Genomic DNA, 14,442 nt, shown 5'->3' with positions numbered 1-14,442 from the left:
TCCGAAATATATATTTTTGATAAATATCTGATGTAATTTTTACATATATTCTGTATATATATATATATAGAGAGAGAGATTTGTTTCAAATTTGACCTACAAATGTGACCTGCATTAATATTCCGAAGCTAAAAGAAATCCTTGCGATAATAAATTCGAATTCATTTTAAAATTAGTACCCTCCACTTTCCAAGTATTTCAAGCTTCAACGTCAAGCCAACGTTTATTATTTTACGATCTTTCATTAGAAAATGATAAGTTACAATATTTAGCGCCAGTCGCCCAAGTCTCATTAAAATAATAATACACTTTCAAAATGTTTCATGCAGCATATGTATAATACATAAAGTGAGAAGTCTCCTCGTACGTCTTTGAATATTTTCGCAAGCATATATAAATCAGCGATAAATATACAACGAATGGAAGAATTAACGACGCCAAAAATGGCCTTCTACATTAGAGAAACTATTAATCACAAATATCTGAATTTTTTATTTTTGTTTACCCACCTACCACTGTGTGACGCCGTGCCGTTGAAAGTTACGCTTTTGCCCCGAGAAAACGCGAGAGCACACAACGAATCGCCCCAAAGAGGGAATAAGAGATCGCGTTGTAAACCGTTGCGTTAACATAATGCAAACTAACAGCGTCGCGTTAGATGCGATAGCGCTCGTTCAATCTTTCGTCCTTCTCTCTCTCTCTCTCTCTCTCTCTCTCTCTCTCTCTCTCTCTCTCTCTCTCTTTTTCCTCCCGTTGGCGCGCGTGAGAAATATGGGCCAAGTGAAACGCCGAAAATGCACGCTTTGTGCGTCCCACGAACACACGTCCATCCATTATTTTAACCTTCTAGTCGGTGCTTTTAGTCCCTGTCGTACTTTTGTCACCGTTTCGCGACAATGCGGCAGCTTGGATAAATCGGTCGCGTCAACCCTTCGTCTCTCTCTCTCTCTCTCGCTTCGAATCTGCAAATTGCGACACGCTCTCTTTATCCATCCGAGTGGATTCGCCGCCAGGATTAAGCTCGGTGTGACGATTTGAAAAAAAAAAGAGAAAGAGAAAGGGCGAAGGACGCGTCTCGCGTCTTTCTCTAGGAATTTTCTAGATTTACGACGGCGAGTTTTTGTGAATTCTTCCTCATTTGTTGCACACCGGTTTAGCGATGCCGCTAGAGTCACACGATCTAAAATGTTAAATTATTTGTAACGATCGATATTCTCAACGGCGGAAAGAAGGAGAATATAAACTTTTTTTTTTCAGGAGAATATAAACGATCAAAATGCCACAGAGTCGTACAACTTAAAAATTAAATTATTCTTAACATTTTCCTGACATCGTGGCTTGTCATAATGAATAGTTCAGATGGCGGAAGAATATAAATTATCAAAAAGGACACGTGTAGATCGGCTCCACGGTTCTTATTAATCGGCAGACCGTAGATTTTCACGTGCATGATGCGAAATATCGTTGGTGTTGTACATCTATCCCCGTTTTTGATACACGGCGTATCAAAAACGTTGAAACTGGTCGAGGTCGAGTCTATATTTTTGTATAAAAGCTCGACGCCTTCCGTTAAAATAATGAGCATCTAAAAAGGAAGAATTCGTATCTGAAGAGCGAGAGCGAGAGAGAGAGAGAGAGAGAGTGCCAGCTGCACGTCGGACTCGCCTTTGTACCGCAGCTTTTGTGCGTAGGCAGGATGAGATTCGAGCGACGAACGCGAGGCAGAGCCCGTCAGTTCGCCAGTATATAGGCCAGGGTTATACGGAAACGGCTCGACGAAAGAAAAAAAGTCCAGCACGAGAGGTCGACAGCGCGAAGCAGTGAATATTAGAGGGTGCTTTATTCCCCGTTTCTCTTTTTTTCCCTCTCTCTCTCTCTCTCTCTCCTTTTTCTTTTTTTCAGACTCTTCTCACTCCTTCACGTCCTTCCTTCCTTCCGGGCTAGCAGCTCCTGCCAGACAGGCCGCCTGCCTAGTCGTTCCGCTTTAATACTCCGCTTTTTATGTATCTTATCCGCTGCGAATCCACGCCGCGCGTGTTATCGTCGCGCGTCAGCTCTCTATCCCCTTGCCGCCGAGTTTTCCCCTGGACAATCGGTCCTCGTGGTCGGACGAATTTCATTCGAAACGCAGATAAGACGTAACAACTTGAAATGACGGATTGCCCCCTCCCCCCTCCCGTTTAATTTATTACCTACTTTTTTTTTTTATCGGCGAAACAGAGCGGAAAAGAGCCACGCTTTCGTCTTGGATTCCGGATGAAACGATTCGTTTGCAAGTAATGTCGATAGTTCAAAATTATTGATTCACTGTTGGAACAATGCGTCAACAGAGTGTGAGGTATTGATATACAAACGAAAGAAAGTTGACTTTTTAAATTGATCGTTGATTACACATTGTTCGGTGATGGAGCTACAAGACGAGAGAATCGTACGAAAATGTTATTAAATGTCACATCGCGATTCGATCTGACGATCCACGATCGACAGGCGGGAAAAGAAAATAGGCCGAGGGTCGATGACCCAGTTTGAAAGGTCGTACGACGAGATACCAGAGTATGCCGCAGCTTATCGCAGCTGGGTCCCATCGCGTCGCCCCTTCCAATCACCGGCGATCCCTTTTGCCAGTCAGCCTCGCGGCACTTCACCAAAATACACGGTAAACGCGAGCAAAGCTTTCGCGTTCAGCCGCGCCCGGCCGCGAGGATGCTCGTAAATCTCGCTGGTACGAGACACTTCATCCTCGTACCCTCGATCCATTCAATTCCTGCCTCCACCTGCGATTCCCGGCCAGGTATATTTGCCAAGATTCCCGAATATCCCGATATTCGGAGAAGACGCCGAAAATCGACCGACTCTCTTCTCTTTCTCTTCACGTTCCCCTCTGATTTATACCCGCCAAGATGAGACTCAGTGTGGCGATTTCTCATCGGGACGTCTTAAAAAGGAGGAAAGTTTCAACCCCTTGCGATGGAATGACGCGCCACGCACGTCGAGAACTTTTTGTCCCAGAATCGCAACATTTCCTCAGTTTTAACCCTTTGGCTTAACAATATTGCCACACCCTACATGCGCAGAATTTTTCACGCAAAATCAAGCGATTTACAAAACTAATGAAATTATTTTTCCTCGAAGTTTAAATGTAAAAATCTTACTTTTTACTGATGTGTATATATATATGTTGTGTGATGTTTGACGTGATGTAAATGAGGAATTGTATGTGAAATTAAAAATTTTTGCGGTATATCTCAAAGCAGTCCGGAATATGCAATGCAACAAGACATTTTTGACATTCATATCTACTTTCACTCCTCTTGTTCTTTGCCTTGCATATCATGCACCTTCTTTGAGGTTTCCGTTTTTTTTTGGAGTTGGGGGAATGGCTCTTATAAAATGACCTGAACCCTGAAGTCTGAGTGGAGAAACCCCTAAGGTAGTCAGTTAAGGTAGAGGATTCAAGGATTTGTTCTGCTAATTTTATTCTGAAGTCTGTGAAATTGAGATTCACTGTCACTACTAGGCCTAATCGAATCATCATCACTTACACTTTCTTCTGAATCTGAATTTTCGGAAGATTCGGATTCACTGGCATATGGAATATCTAACATTTCATCGTCTGTAAACTTCCGAGAATAATACAAACGCTTACGGGGCGCCATTATGCCGCTACCAGGCCGCTACTGAATCAACAGGTTATTATTAAATTTTTTGGCATTCCTTCTACGCGTTGAAATCGATCGCAGAGATCACTGTGCGGTAGATCGAAATTTCCTCTTTCCAACGGTATATAACACTTCCTGCCATATGTTGGCATAAACCAAGAACTATTAGGAAAACTTCGGCTACGGCGGACGTACCTCATACGTCATTTTCCTTACCGACTCTGCAAAGCTTGACGTATATGTCACGTCAATGTAAGCCAATGGGTTAAGTATATTTAAGTAAAACAAAATAGGCAAAACAAATAATACATTTATTACTTTTCAATAATTTCTATCCAGCGATGTCATACCGACGAGTTTGAGAAAAAAGCGACGGATTATTGTGTACGGTTCGGTCACTCGTTATGGTCCGCAATCAGTTGCCAGCGCTCTCTGGTTAAAGAGAGCGTGCTTTTTCTCACCCGCCGATGAAAAAACTGTCATCGATTTGGATTCAATGATTTGATTTGCCAAATATTAAATTTTTCACCCTAGATCAGACACCCTGTGCGATTATTTTTTTTTCTTCAAAATTAACGCGAACCTCCAACAGACGATCGACGGACCGCAGGAGGATTAAACCCTTGACTCGAGTACAATTTCCCATTCAATTTTCGTCAGAACATTTCAGTTAATGAAAGAGGATTGAGAAGCCTCGTCTTTCGGTCAAAATTTCCTTGAAAATCATCCGCGTCCAATATTGCGCGCCAGCTCTTTTCTCCGTCGATTTCCAGTTATACCGAGTTTATCGGAATCACGGTCGCGACGGGTGGAAGGTGGGGAATTTATTCCGCGAAAAGACAAGTCACTGGATATCCATAAATCGGGGATTCCCGAGATACGAAGTGGTGATTTATTATGAACAACCGAAAGGAATACGTAGAGTTGCAGCTGGCGCTATTGCTCCGCGAACGAAGATCCGATTTATTAGCCAGGCTCCAGCCAAGCAGCAGCAGCAGCAGCAGCCGGCTGCGTATCGAATTCAGCGAACTCGAAACGACGACGCCCGTGTATTTCGCGTGAAGAATTTCCTTTTTCAAATTTCAGGCACGAGAAGACAAAACACTCGCTCTATATTTTTTTACGTTATGTAAAACGTTAAACATTAGAGAGAGAGAGAGAGAGAGAGAGAGTACGTGGATCGTCACATCGTCAACATCCTTGGCCGCGGATTAGCCACGTGTGGTATGTTATTACCGAGACACCGAAATTTCTCAGAAATACAAGAATGTAAATATTGTCCGTAGCCGCGAGGCGGACAAGTTCGGATATTTATATTCCTCAGTCGTACGGAGGCCATCGAAAGTGTAACATTCGTGCGAAATACGTACACGTGCGATTGAAAATAAGCGACGCCACATCGGTTTGGTTCGCAAAATACCCGGCCAGCAGGTTAATAACATCGAAGCTTATTAATAAAGAGGCAGCAGCGATCCGAATGTGCTTGCAGACGTGTCATTCAAGGTACGCATATTAACCACTTGCGCTGGAAACTGATTGCGGACCATAACGAGTGACCGAACACCGTACACAATAATCCGTCGCTTTCTTTTTCTTTTTGAACACGTCGGTATGACAATTATTGAGAAGTAATAAATTTGTTATTCGTTTTGCCTATTTCGTTTGATTGAGAACTGAGAAAATATTACAATGTTGCAACAAAAAACGTCGTTCGAGCGCAAGAGGTGAAATATATTAAATTAATCGTTATGTTGATAATCACGCTCGACCGGATCTCCAAGATAGAAAATCTCATAAATCGTCGTCGGATTCTTTCAACAACGCTTGCCGAACGATCCCGGCTCGTTGGGAAATTTCGCATTATGGGGATTGGCCGGTCTCACGCGAGGCGAACTCATTTTCCATGGCCTGGGCCGAATAATAGAATACATACGTACGTACGTACGTACGTGCACGTGTACGTGTTCTGCTTGTGTCCCAGTTGGTTGCATGCGAGTAGACAATGCACGGTGTACGCTCGTTTGTCCATTGTCCATTCTTTCCGTCAGTCGTTCCCTTTTTTTCCCCTCCCCTTCCCGTGTTCCTCCGGGGACGACCTGATTCCTCGATAAAGCCAATAAACCCTCGTCAACCGATGGCAGTGCGGTGTTGCTTGGGACCCGTCCATAGACCACAGTGTTTTCCCTTTGCTCCCTTCGTCCTCTTTCCCCCTTTTCTCGGCCTTCTTCGTCGCTCGATCCCGCTCTTATTCGCGGGATTAGCTCTCGAATTTATTCAACGACCTAGCTAATCAACGTCAAAGCTCACCGACAAAAAGACGTCGCTGTCGCCGCCGTCAACGACGTCTTTTTTCCCCCCAGAGATTTTTAACACGAAGTTTTTAACCCGATATGTGTTTTATCTACACGCCTTTTACTTCAGCGAATCCCCAAACGTTTCCACCAGGCAGGATTTTGGACGATGCGCGTGTCTGGTTTCCCCCATGCGTACGTGACTTTCGAACGTCGCGAGTTTATTTCTTGCAACGTTCAGCGAGGTTTGACAACCAGCTGCCGGCAACTAGAGAAATCAAAATACAGGCGAATACCACGCGAGCGATCTTTTATTTCGATTTCTCGTATTTCACGAACGCAACGACGAGAAATACTGATAAGTTGATCGTTCGCTGCAACTAGATTGAGATAAAGCGGAACGTTTAACGTGGAAACGTTGTCTCAGTGGCCACGTCTTTGCGTACGGTATTTGCCATCGTTTCGAATTGCCAGGGTAAACAGAGAGGTCGGAAAAAGGAAAAATAAAAACGTGGAGGGGAAATGCGCGATCTAAGCGGTAAATAACCGAAATTGCAGACGCGGATGACCGGCGTAATTCCCGCGGCGGGCAAACATGCTCTGATTAGCGGAAGTCCGCCGCCTACGGGGAGACAGCTTCCCCCTTTTTCCGGCTACGCCCGGGGAGTTTCGGCGAGGAGACGAGGAGTAAAAGGAAGGAAACGACCGGGAACGGGGGAAAGCTGCGGAGAATAGAATACAAGAGAAACGAGGGCGAGCTGCTCCCTTTAATGGATGGGCAGAAGGGGGAGGCGGAGAACCGTGGGTGACGGAAGCAAAAAGAAAAAAAAAAAGAAAAAAGAAGAAGAAGAGGAGGAAGAAGGAACGGTTCAATCGTGAAAGAGTGGTCGAAAGGTCAGTAGACTCGACACGTGTCTGGCGAGTTTGCACGAAATCGGCAACAAACACGCCGCGGAAACCTCCTTCGACCTCTTTCCAATCTCGTTCGCCGAGCCGTCTCTCCCTGGCTCCGTAGGTGAAAAGAGGGTAACAGGAAGCAAAACTCAATTTCGACCGGCTTGTATCTCCGTCTTCGCCGATGGGAAATGGGGGAGCACGCGCGGCCAGGGAAAAGCGTTTCGCAGTCGTTTGTTTCAATATTTCGAGCCTCCGCGAACACGCGAACGAGGCAACGTCGACGTGACTCGTTCGCTCGCGATTATCTCTTAACGCTTCGGCTGCCGCTCCAAGTTGGCGCGTTTTCTTCCCACGCGAAAGGAGGAAAAACACTGAATTCTCGAACGAAATACGGGAGATGTCACGATGCAACTGCCTTTTATATTATATATATGGTTAGTATAATTTGTACAGTTAGTTGGTATAGTAATTGTACTATACGCGATTACCTCTGACTGCCACGCGAAATTTACGCGACGGAATATTGAATTCTCACGAAATACGATGTCACGATGCAATCGTGTTTTCCACTTTATAGTTAGTTATTTTGTATTTATTTGCAGCTAGTTTATATTTATGTTCAGTTATTATATATATATATATATTTGCGGTTTATTTATTTTTAGTTATTTCATTTTTTGAAGCTGGAATTTCTACAGTTGGTCAGTGTAGTACACTTTGACTGCGAAATTTACGCATACTGAATTCTCACCAAGTACGATGTGAACTTTTCATTTTATAGTTAGTTATTTTATATTTATTATAGTTTCCACAGTTGGTACGGTATTTATAGTCAGTATATACGGTTTTATATTCCATACAATATTATTTCTACTGTTTGACAATTTTCGTCCGTCAAATAATTAAACAAACACTTATCGAGTATCCTTCGAAGACTCGAGAGAGAGAGAGCGTCATCTTTCTATTCCGGGACGGTGGATCCGGTTGGAGCTCGCTCGAACGAGACGAAAAAATTGAAGGCAACACGGTCGAATGGTTTTTCATAAAAAATTCCTCTCGAGTGGGCGCGCGCGTTTCCACGTTTCACGCCGCCTACTCGCCTGCTCGGAGAATTCGTTCACCTCGCTCCGAAATTTCTCGTACGTTCCGTTCTTCGCGCGATTTTATCGGTTCTTGCCGAAAATTAAATTTCCCAAGTGGCTCTTTCGTGCTCTCTCTCTCTCTCTCTCACTCTCTTCGATTCAGTCGATCGATCCGGCGCGTACGTTTTAATTAAAAAACTTTCAACCGGATGATGATCGGTGATACGGATCCGCGGAATTAACTAGCCGATCAATTCGCCCAAGGAACGAAACGTTGCTCGCTGTTCTTCTTCCTCTTCTCGCGCGTTGAATTACTTCCGTTTCGTGTTAAAAATCACAGCTAGGAAGAGATAGACAAAGAGAAAGAGAGAGAGAGAGAGAGAGAGAGAGAGAGAGAGAGAGAGAGAGAGAGAGAGAGAGGGAACGTTTGAAAAAGTTGGCCAATATCAAAGCAAACACTCGGCCAAAGCAACATTTCCCTCGATTCTGGCAAACACTCGACTCGTTAATTTCAACGAAACGAGAGGAAACGCGAGACCCCGAGACTACTTGCCTCGGCGAACCAATACGCGTCGCTATTATTCCACGCGGTCAGCCTTCGTTTTGTTCGTTCTTTGCTACCGGCTGTGAGAAAAAAAAATCTGCGAAACGAAAAGGCTCCGTTGTTTATTAGCTCGCTGTCTTTATAGAAGCGTGATAGTCAACATCCCTGGCGTTTCTCAATTTCGTTCGCGTTTCTCAACGCGTTCACCAGCTCTAGAATTAGCTCGCAGTTAGTATATGGTAAATGTAGGCACGATCTATAAAAAAAAAAAAAAAATAAAATCATAAATGACCTCACGAGCCAATCGGGAAATTTTACTTGAATGCAGCCTGTCAATTATTGAGACACGCGTGACTTAATCTTTGAAATAAACACGCGACTACTGGCAGAATCTTACGTTACTTGTGCTTCGTTTAATATCATTGTTGTCATCATCTCTTTCACGTTTGATAATTATATGTTTATAGTCACAGATTTTACAGTTATTTAGTACTGATACTTGCACTCTGATTGCCACGCGAAATTAGCATGTTTCGGAATATTGAATTCTCACGCGTATTTCTCATTTTATAATTAGCAGTTTGGTACTTGTCGTCTCTTAACACTCTTTCAAAATTTTGCGAAACTTCGTTGCGGTGAACTACAGGTGTATATCGCTTGATCCAAGTTCTTTGTCGCAATATATCAACCCCAAGGAGAAAGAACTTCTGACTGTCCACGACCAGAAATAAGTAGCTCGTTTCATTATTCTTTCTGGTTGCAACCTGATCGTTTGAATCAAAGAAATCGTCGCCAAGTGTAAATGCAGCTTCACGGAACGACAGATCTGACAATTGGACTGACTGTCCGATAATGGGTGGTCTTTTGGTTATTCGTCGACGAAATGTTAAACGTAGAGGGAGGAAGAAAGAAAGAGCTGTCCCGTCTGTTTGTTGAAAACACGGGACAACGGTCAGTTACGCGGAAGCAAAACCGATCGATGCTCGCTCACCTGCATGCTGGTTCACCGACGGTCTCGAAAAACAGGCAGGTACCGCCGTTCATGCAAAAGTCTCCGGCTATCGGGCACGGCTGCTCCTGCCTCGGCCAGGCCGCCGTCGCTGCAACAAAATCCAAGGAAAAAAACACGATTATTTATTTAAGAACCAAGTCGGGAAAAAATGTTGTTTCTATGCGAGCGAGTCGCGCAGTGGCAGTAATTTTTAAAAAACCGACAGATTGCACAGATTTTTGCAAGTCAATCGGCTGTCGCTCGCCGGAGAAACATTCGACAATTAGAAAATGAAAACACAAGTAAATGCAGTTCAAATGTAATAACGTGATACAGGGTAGTGGTAGACAATATTTTTCTTCTTTCCTGCTGGAAACACTCTGTTAAGGGTGACTCGAAGGGTCACTCATGTGAAAAATGAATAATTATGACGGAACTTTGCTAAATCTGTGATTTATTGTTAAATTAATTATTTGATTAACTGATGATACGTAGAAAAAACTATATTTGGTGAATTATTGTCACGATACTCAAAGAGAGGAGTTGTAGAACGGGGGGGGGGGGGATGTGCCAAGATCAATCAGAAAGCAAGGGGGAAGGAATTTTTCCAAAATTCGCCACAAGAGTGAAGCAGCATTCCTGAGAATGTAGTGATTATAATGATAATATTATAATACTACAAATAAATAATAACTCCGTAATTAATTTTAGTTGTTTATGTAAAAATATTATCGATATAACAAAATATATAATTACCAATAATTTAATGAAGATTACATAATGGAAGTTAAATAACGAATTTCTACTATGGCTACAATATATATAAGTGTCAGTAAAAAAATTTCCATCGTGATAATAAAATTAATAGCTATTTTTAAATATTCTACTGTTTATATTAAATACACATCTCGACGGAACGATTTAATGAACATAGATGTCGTTGATCTAAATTCTTCGAAGTAGAGATCGCTACAAGAACGATCCTCTTACATGTAGAATTCTTCAAGTATGCACTTATCACGACATATTGGAAGGAAGAGTTCAATTAAAAGTTGCACTCGTTCTTTGACGATTCTGTGGCGTTGAAAAATATTCAAGATCACGTGGTAGCTTTCGGGACGAATTTTGAAAGCTTGAATTTGCTTCTTATTCTTCCCTGGATTGTCCGTTTCCCGTTTCTTTTTTTCTCCGCTACTGGCTTGTTCGCGCGAAACGAATGAATCGCCAAGGCTTTGTTCTGGTCGCGCAAGAAAACGATCCCCGGGCGACCTGCGAGCCATGCATTTTCATTTCAATCGGCTCGCGCGCGGATTAGTCTTTGGTATGCAAATGGAATTACCGCCTGCTAAGGAAGGAACGGCTGGATTTACGAAGAGCTTAAAACGTTGTTCGCTTTTCTATTTTCTCCTCGCCTCCTCTCGTTTTCTTCCCGTTTCGTTTCGTTTCGTTTCGTTCGACTCGCCTTCTATCACCAACCGATTCGATATCGGACGACGCGCGGTGCCAAAACTGTGGTGTCATTTCCTCGCGAGTCAAACGAGAGTCCGCCGACGCGGAGGAGGGAGAGAGAGAATTCTATAAATTTCTCAGAGAACGCGTAATACCGCGACGCGACGTAATTCCTCACTGTCGTTCGTCGTTGTTCAAACTGTAATGCATAATGAATCCAGCCGCTATCTTGCGTTCTCGTCGCGAGCGGCGATTAATCATCGCTGCTCGTCACGCATCTGCTAGCAAAATAGCGTCCTAACGACGTGCGACGAATTTTCCACGTTTTCTCCACGGCGCGCCGTCGGATCGTGTCGCCCGCCGTGACAGTGTAACGCGCGGTTGTAGCTTGCACCACCGTAATAGGACGATGGATATCTTTATGGATGCATGACTCGCTCCGCATCTGAGATCGCTCCGCTTGTTCCGCGCTATCGGGTGGCAGCTTCGTCTAGAAATCGACCGAACAGCAGTTTAGCAAAGTGCGCTGTTGATCGTCTTTCTTCTCAATCGTCTTGAACGGAGAGGACTTTTCTATAATTCACTTCTCGCAATTTTTTCCCCCCAACAATTCGTTGTCCATAGGTTCTCTATAGGCTGTTTGTCTGACTCGAGTTCCTATGAAAATCGGGACGGGGGGCAATGGTGGGCGGTGGTGGTCGTCCGTTTTTTCCAGCCTCCTCTCCGCGCCGTGTTCGCCACGTTGTAAAACAAACGGATGCTCCTTTGATTTCTAAATTCGTTCCGCGGACGTGCGCGCCGCTGCTTGCAACTCTTTCTCCTCGTTCAAAGAGGAGCCGGCGGTTTTGATTCCGTGACAGACGGCGAACGAAACCCAAAGGGCAGTTTGAGCAACGCGCGGGCAAAGAACTGATGCGCCAGAGAGAGCGGCGGTGCGCAATGTATTAAAAATCGTATAATGAGTTTGAAAGCGGCGGGCAGACGAGCCAGGAGCGCGGGAGTAATAGCAGTAGAACGCTGAGAGAGAGAGAGAGAGAGAGAGAGAGAGAGACGTTTCGCGTTCGTGCGATGAGCCAGCGAGCGCGTACACCATTATTACACTCGGATTAGTACTCGACCATTCGGTCGGGCCGGTATTACCGAGCCCCGAGCTTCAACTTCGAAAAGCTCTCGAGCAGCTTGTACGGGGTCTGGCTTTATCCTCTCTTGCTTTTTCACCCGCTCTCGTTGCCCGTTTTATCCTCATCCGACGCATTTCTTCTCGTTAAATCCCTAACAAGCTGAAGACATTTCGCGGTCAGGGCGCGGCTCTTCCTCTTCCTTTTTCGTCCCATCGAGAGACGAGTGCCTATAAAAACAGACGGTGGCGTTGAAATTTCTATTCTGGATACATCAGGCTTCTCTTTAAATCGCAAGTACACCGACGATTAATTGGGTCCAATTGTGTCAAATTTCGTGCGTGAAAATTCTCTCGAAGAGAATTTCGAGAACAACTCTTGAAAGAGTCGGATCTTTACTTTAGATCGTCCGAGGTTGTTTATTCATTTCGAGCAACGACGCGTTCTTGCATTTGATACAGCTGCATTAATTACGTTCGTAAGTGAAAGTGAACACTTCACGACGCTTGATGGAAACGTAGCAATTTTCCTCTTGTAAATAAGTGAAAGTTTGCTAGCAATTCTTCTAGTATTATCAAAGAGATATGTGAACTCGCTTCCGACTCTCACTGCGCATACGTGAAACAGTAAGTTATTCGACACGTGGAGGAAGACTGAGAAATTTGGCGGAGCTTCCAGAGATTGAGGTTTCCTCGCAGCTCGCGCTCGAAGATCGACACGTGGATAAATGGGTCTTCCGTCCTTCGTCCTCGGTTTTTTTTTTTTTTTTTTTCGTATGAGAGCCGAGAACCATTTTCGAATTCTCGACGCGAGCTCCGCGAGAGTCGATGTCACATGGCGATATTGGAATCGAGGGACGACGTGTCAGCTGGATACCGTATTTTTTAACCCACGACGTATCGAATTAACGCGCTAAATGTCAATTGTCACGTTAAAGAAGGAGAGATTCACTGTAAATTGTACATTCTCAGTGTTTAAAAGATTTAGAAAACAACAGTCTTTTAATTTTTTTATGCAAATTTATATATTTAGGAGCGCCTTAGGTGCCCTCCTAATTTTTCAATTCGTAAATTAATTAAAACAGGCGACAAGTGAAAAGTATCGTAAGCTCCAATATTCCGAGAACTTTTGACAATTGACAATTCTTATAAATTAGAAGTTTGCCGACTTCAATTAAACGCGCAATACTCCGAAGAGATTGGGTGTGCACGATCAAGATTGTATTAAAGGAAAAAAGAAAAAAGATACCTCACCACACCTAACATCGTTTTGCCAGCCACACGCTTCCCACGGATTTGACGCCAGCTCGTCAGCGACCGCGACAATCGCGATAAGCTGCAAGATAAGCTTCTCTATTTTTCGAACCCGAGAACGAATTGAAACTGTCGTGGTCTGAATCGATATAGCCGCGATTCTCGCCTCGTCTAAACTTCTCCCACCCCGACGTTGTTTTCACCCTGTTTCGCGCGACCAACTTTCGCATTCCGCAAGATTGCCACAGGATGTTGCTTCGCGTTCCCAGAGAAGAAAGAACGTTGCTCCGCGCCGTGGCAGCAAGGCATACAGATCAAAGTTTCGCGATTCGACGCTGCCTTTGAAAAACAAGAGAAAACCAAGGGCGCGGTCTTCAATTAAGTCTGAATCCGAGCGGCGTTGCATTTCGCTAATTCTCCGGGGTGAGACGTTCCCTTCGCCGTGTTTTCCCTATGAATATCTTTCCCAACTAGTCGAGTCGAGTAAAGAAAAAGAGAGTGAGAGAGAGAGAGAGAAAAGAAGGGAGGCAGAAACACGTTTTCCGGGAGAAATCCAGAGAGAAATTCGAGCGTGTGCTTTTCTCTTTCGCGAGAAGTAACGAGGTTCGCAACTGCAATTTGTATCAGAACCTTGGCAACGAGAATTTGAGAACTTTGGGACCGGATTAATCCTAGGAACGAGCAAGCGGGGAGGCGAACTGAACGTATGGAGAAACGCACTGTCTCTTTTGTTTCGAAGTCGCAACTTGGAAGTCTCTTGCAATTAGTCACAACACCGAGAAGAATATTAACGACGTGTTTCCAATGTATCCGTAATATTTATTTCGGTTGGCAAAAAAAAATGTGAGTCTTGAAGTGTGAGTAAATTTCAAACCGCAGACTCTGTAATTCTGCAATTTGATAGCTGATTGTTCAAGTTTGCTTTGGGAAAAGGAAACGTACGATCTCGTTAACATTGTTTGCTCGGCGCCGATTTCAAAATGGAAAGTCGAAAAGGAACATTTCCGCTATATTTTGCTGTAATGCTTCTGGGGGAAAAAAAATTCATAAAAAATTATTTAATCTACACGCACACAGACACATGAATCTAATGTGTGTGTAGTGTCGAAACATTTTCAAACGCGGAATGAAAGATGACGAAAGCAAATTGGTCAATAT

General features: G+C 44.0%; 1 protein-coding gene across 1 annotated transcript in view; it reads right to left on the bottom strand.

Annotated features, from left to right (window-relative positions):
• Positions 1-14,442, bottom strand: part of LOC122528211 — a 360,579-nt gene that overhangs the window by 63,517 nt on the left and 282,620 nt on the right. Inside the window, exon 4 of the mRNA XM_043653107.1 lies at positions 9,465-9,573. Coding sequence (XP_043509042.1) covers positions 9,465-9,573 — 109 coding nt within the window. The remainder of the gene's footprint in view (positions 1-9,464; positions 9,574-14,442) is intronic.

The sequence above is a fragment of the Frieseomelitta varia genome, unplaced genomic scaffold, assembly GCF_011392965.1.
Source record: "Frieseomelitta varia isolate USP_RPSP 00005682 unplaced genomic scaffold, Fvar_1.2 scaffold_247, whole genome shotgun sequence".
Lineage (NCBI taxonomy): Eukaryota > Metazoa > Arthropoda > Insecta > Hymenoptera > Apidae > Frieseomelitta > Frieseomelitta varia.
The sequence above is the reverse complement of the archived record's forward strand: the minus strand, read 5'-3'. Positions and strand labels throughout refer to the sequence as shown.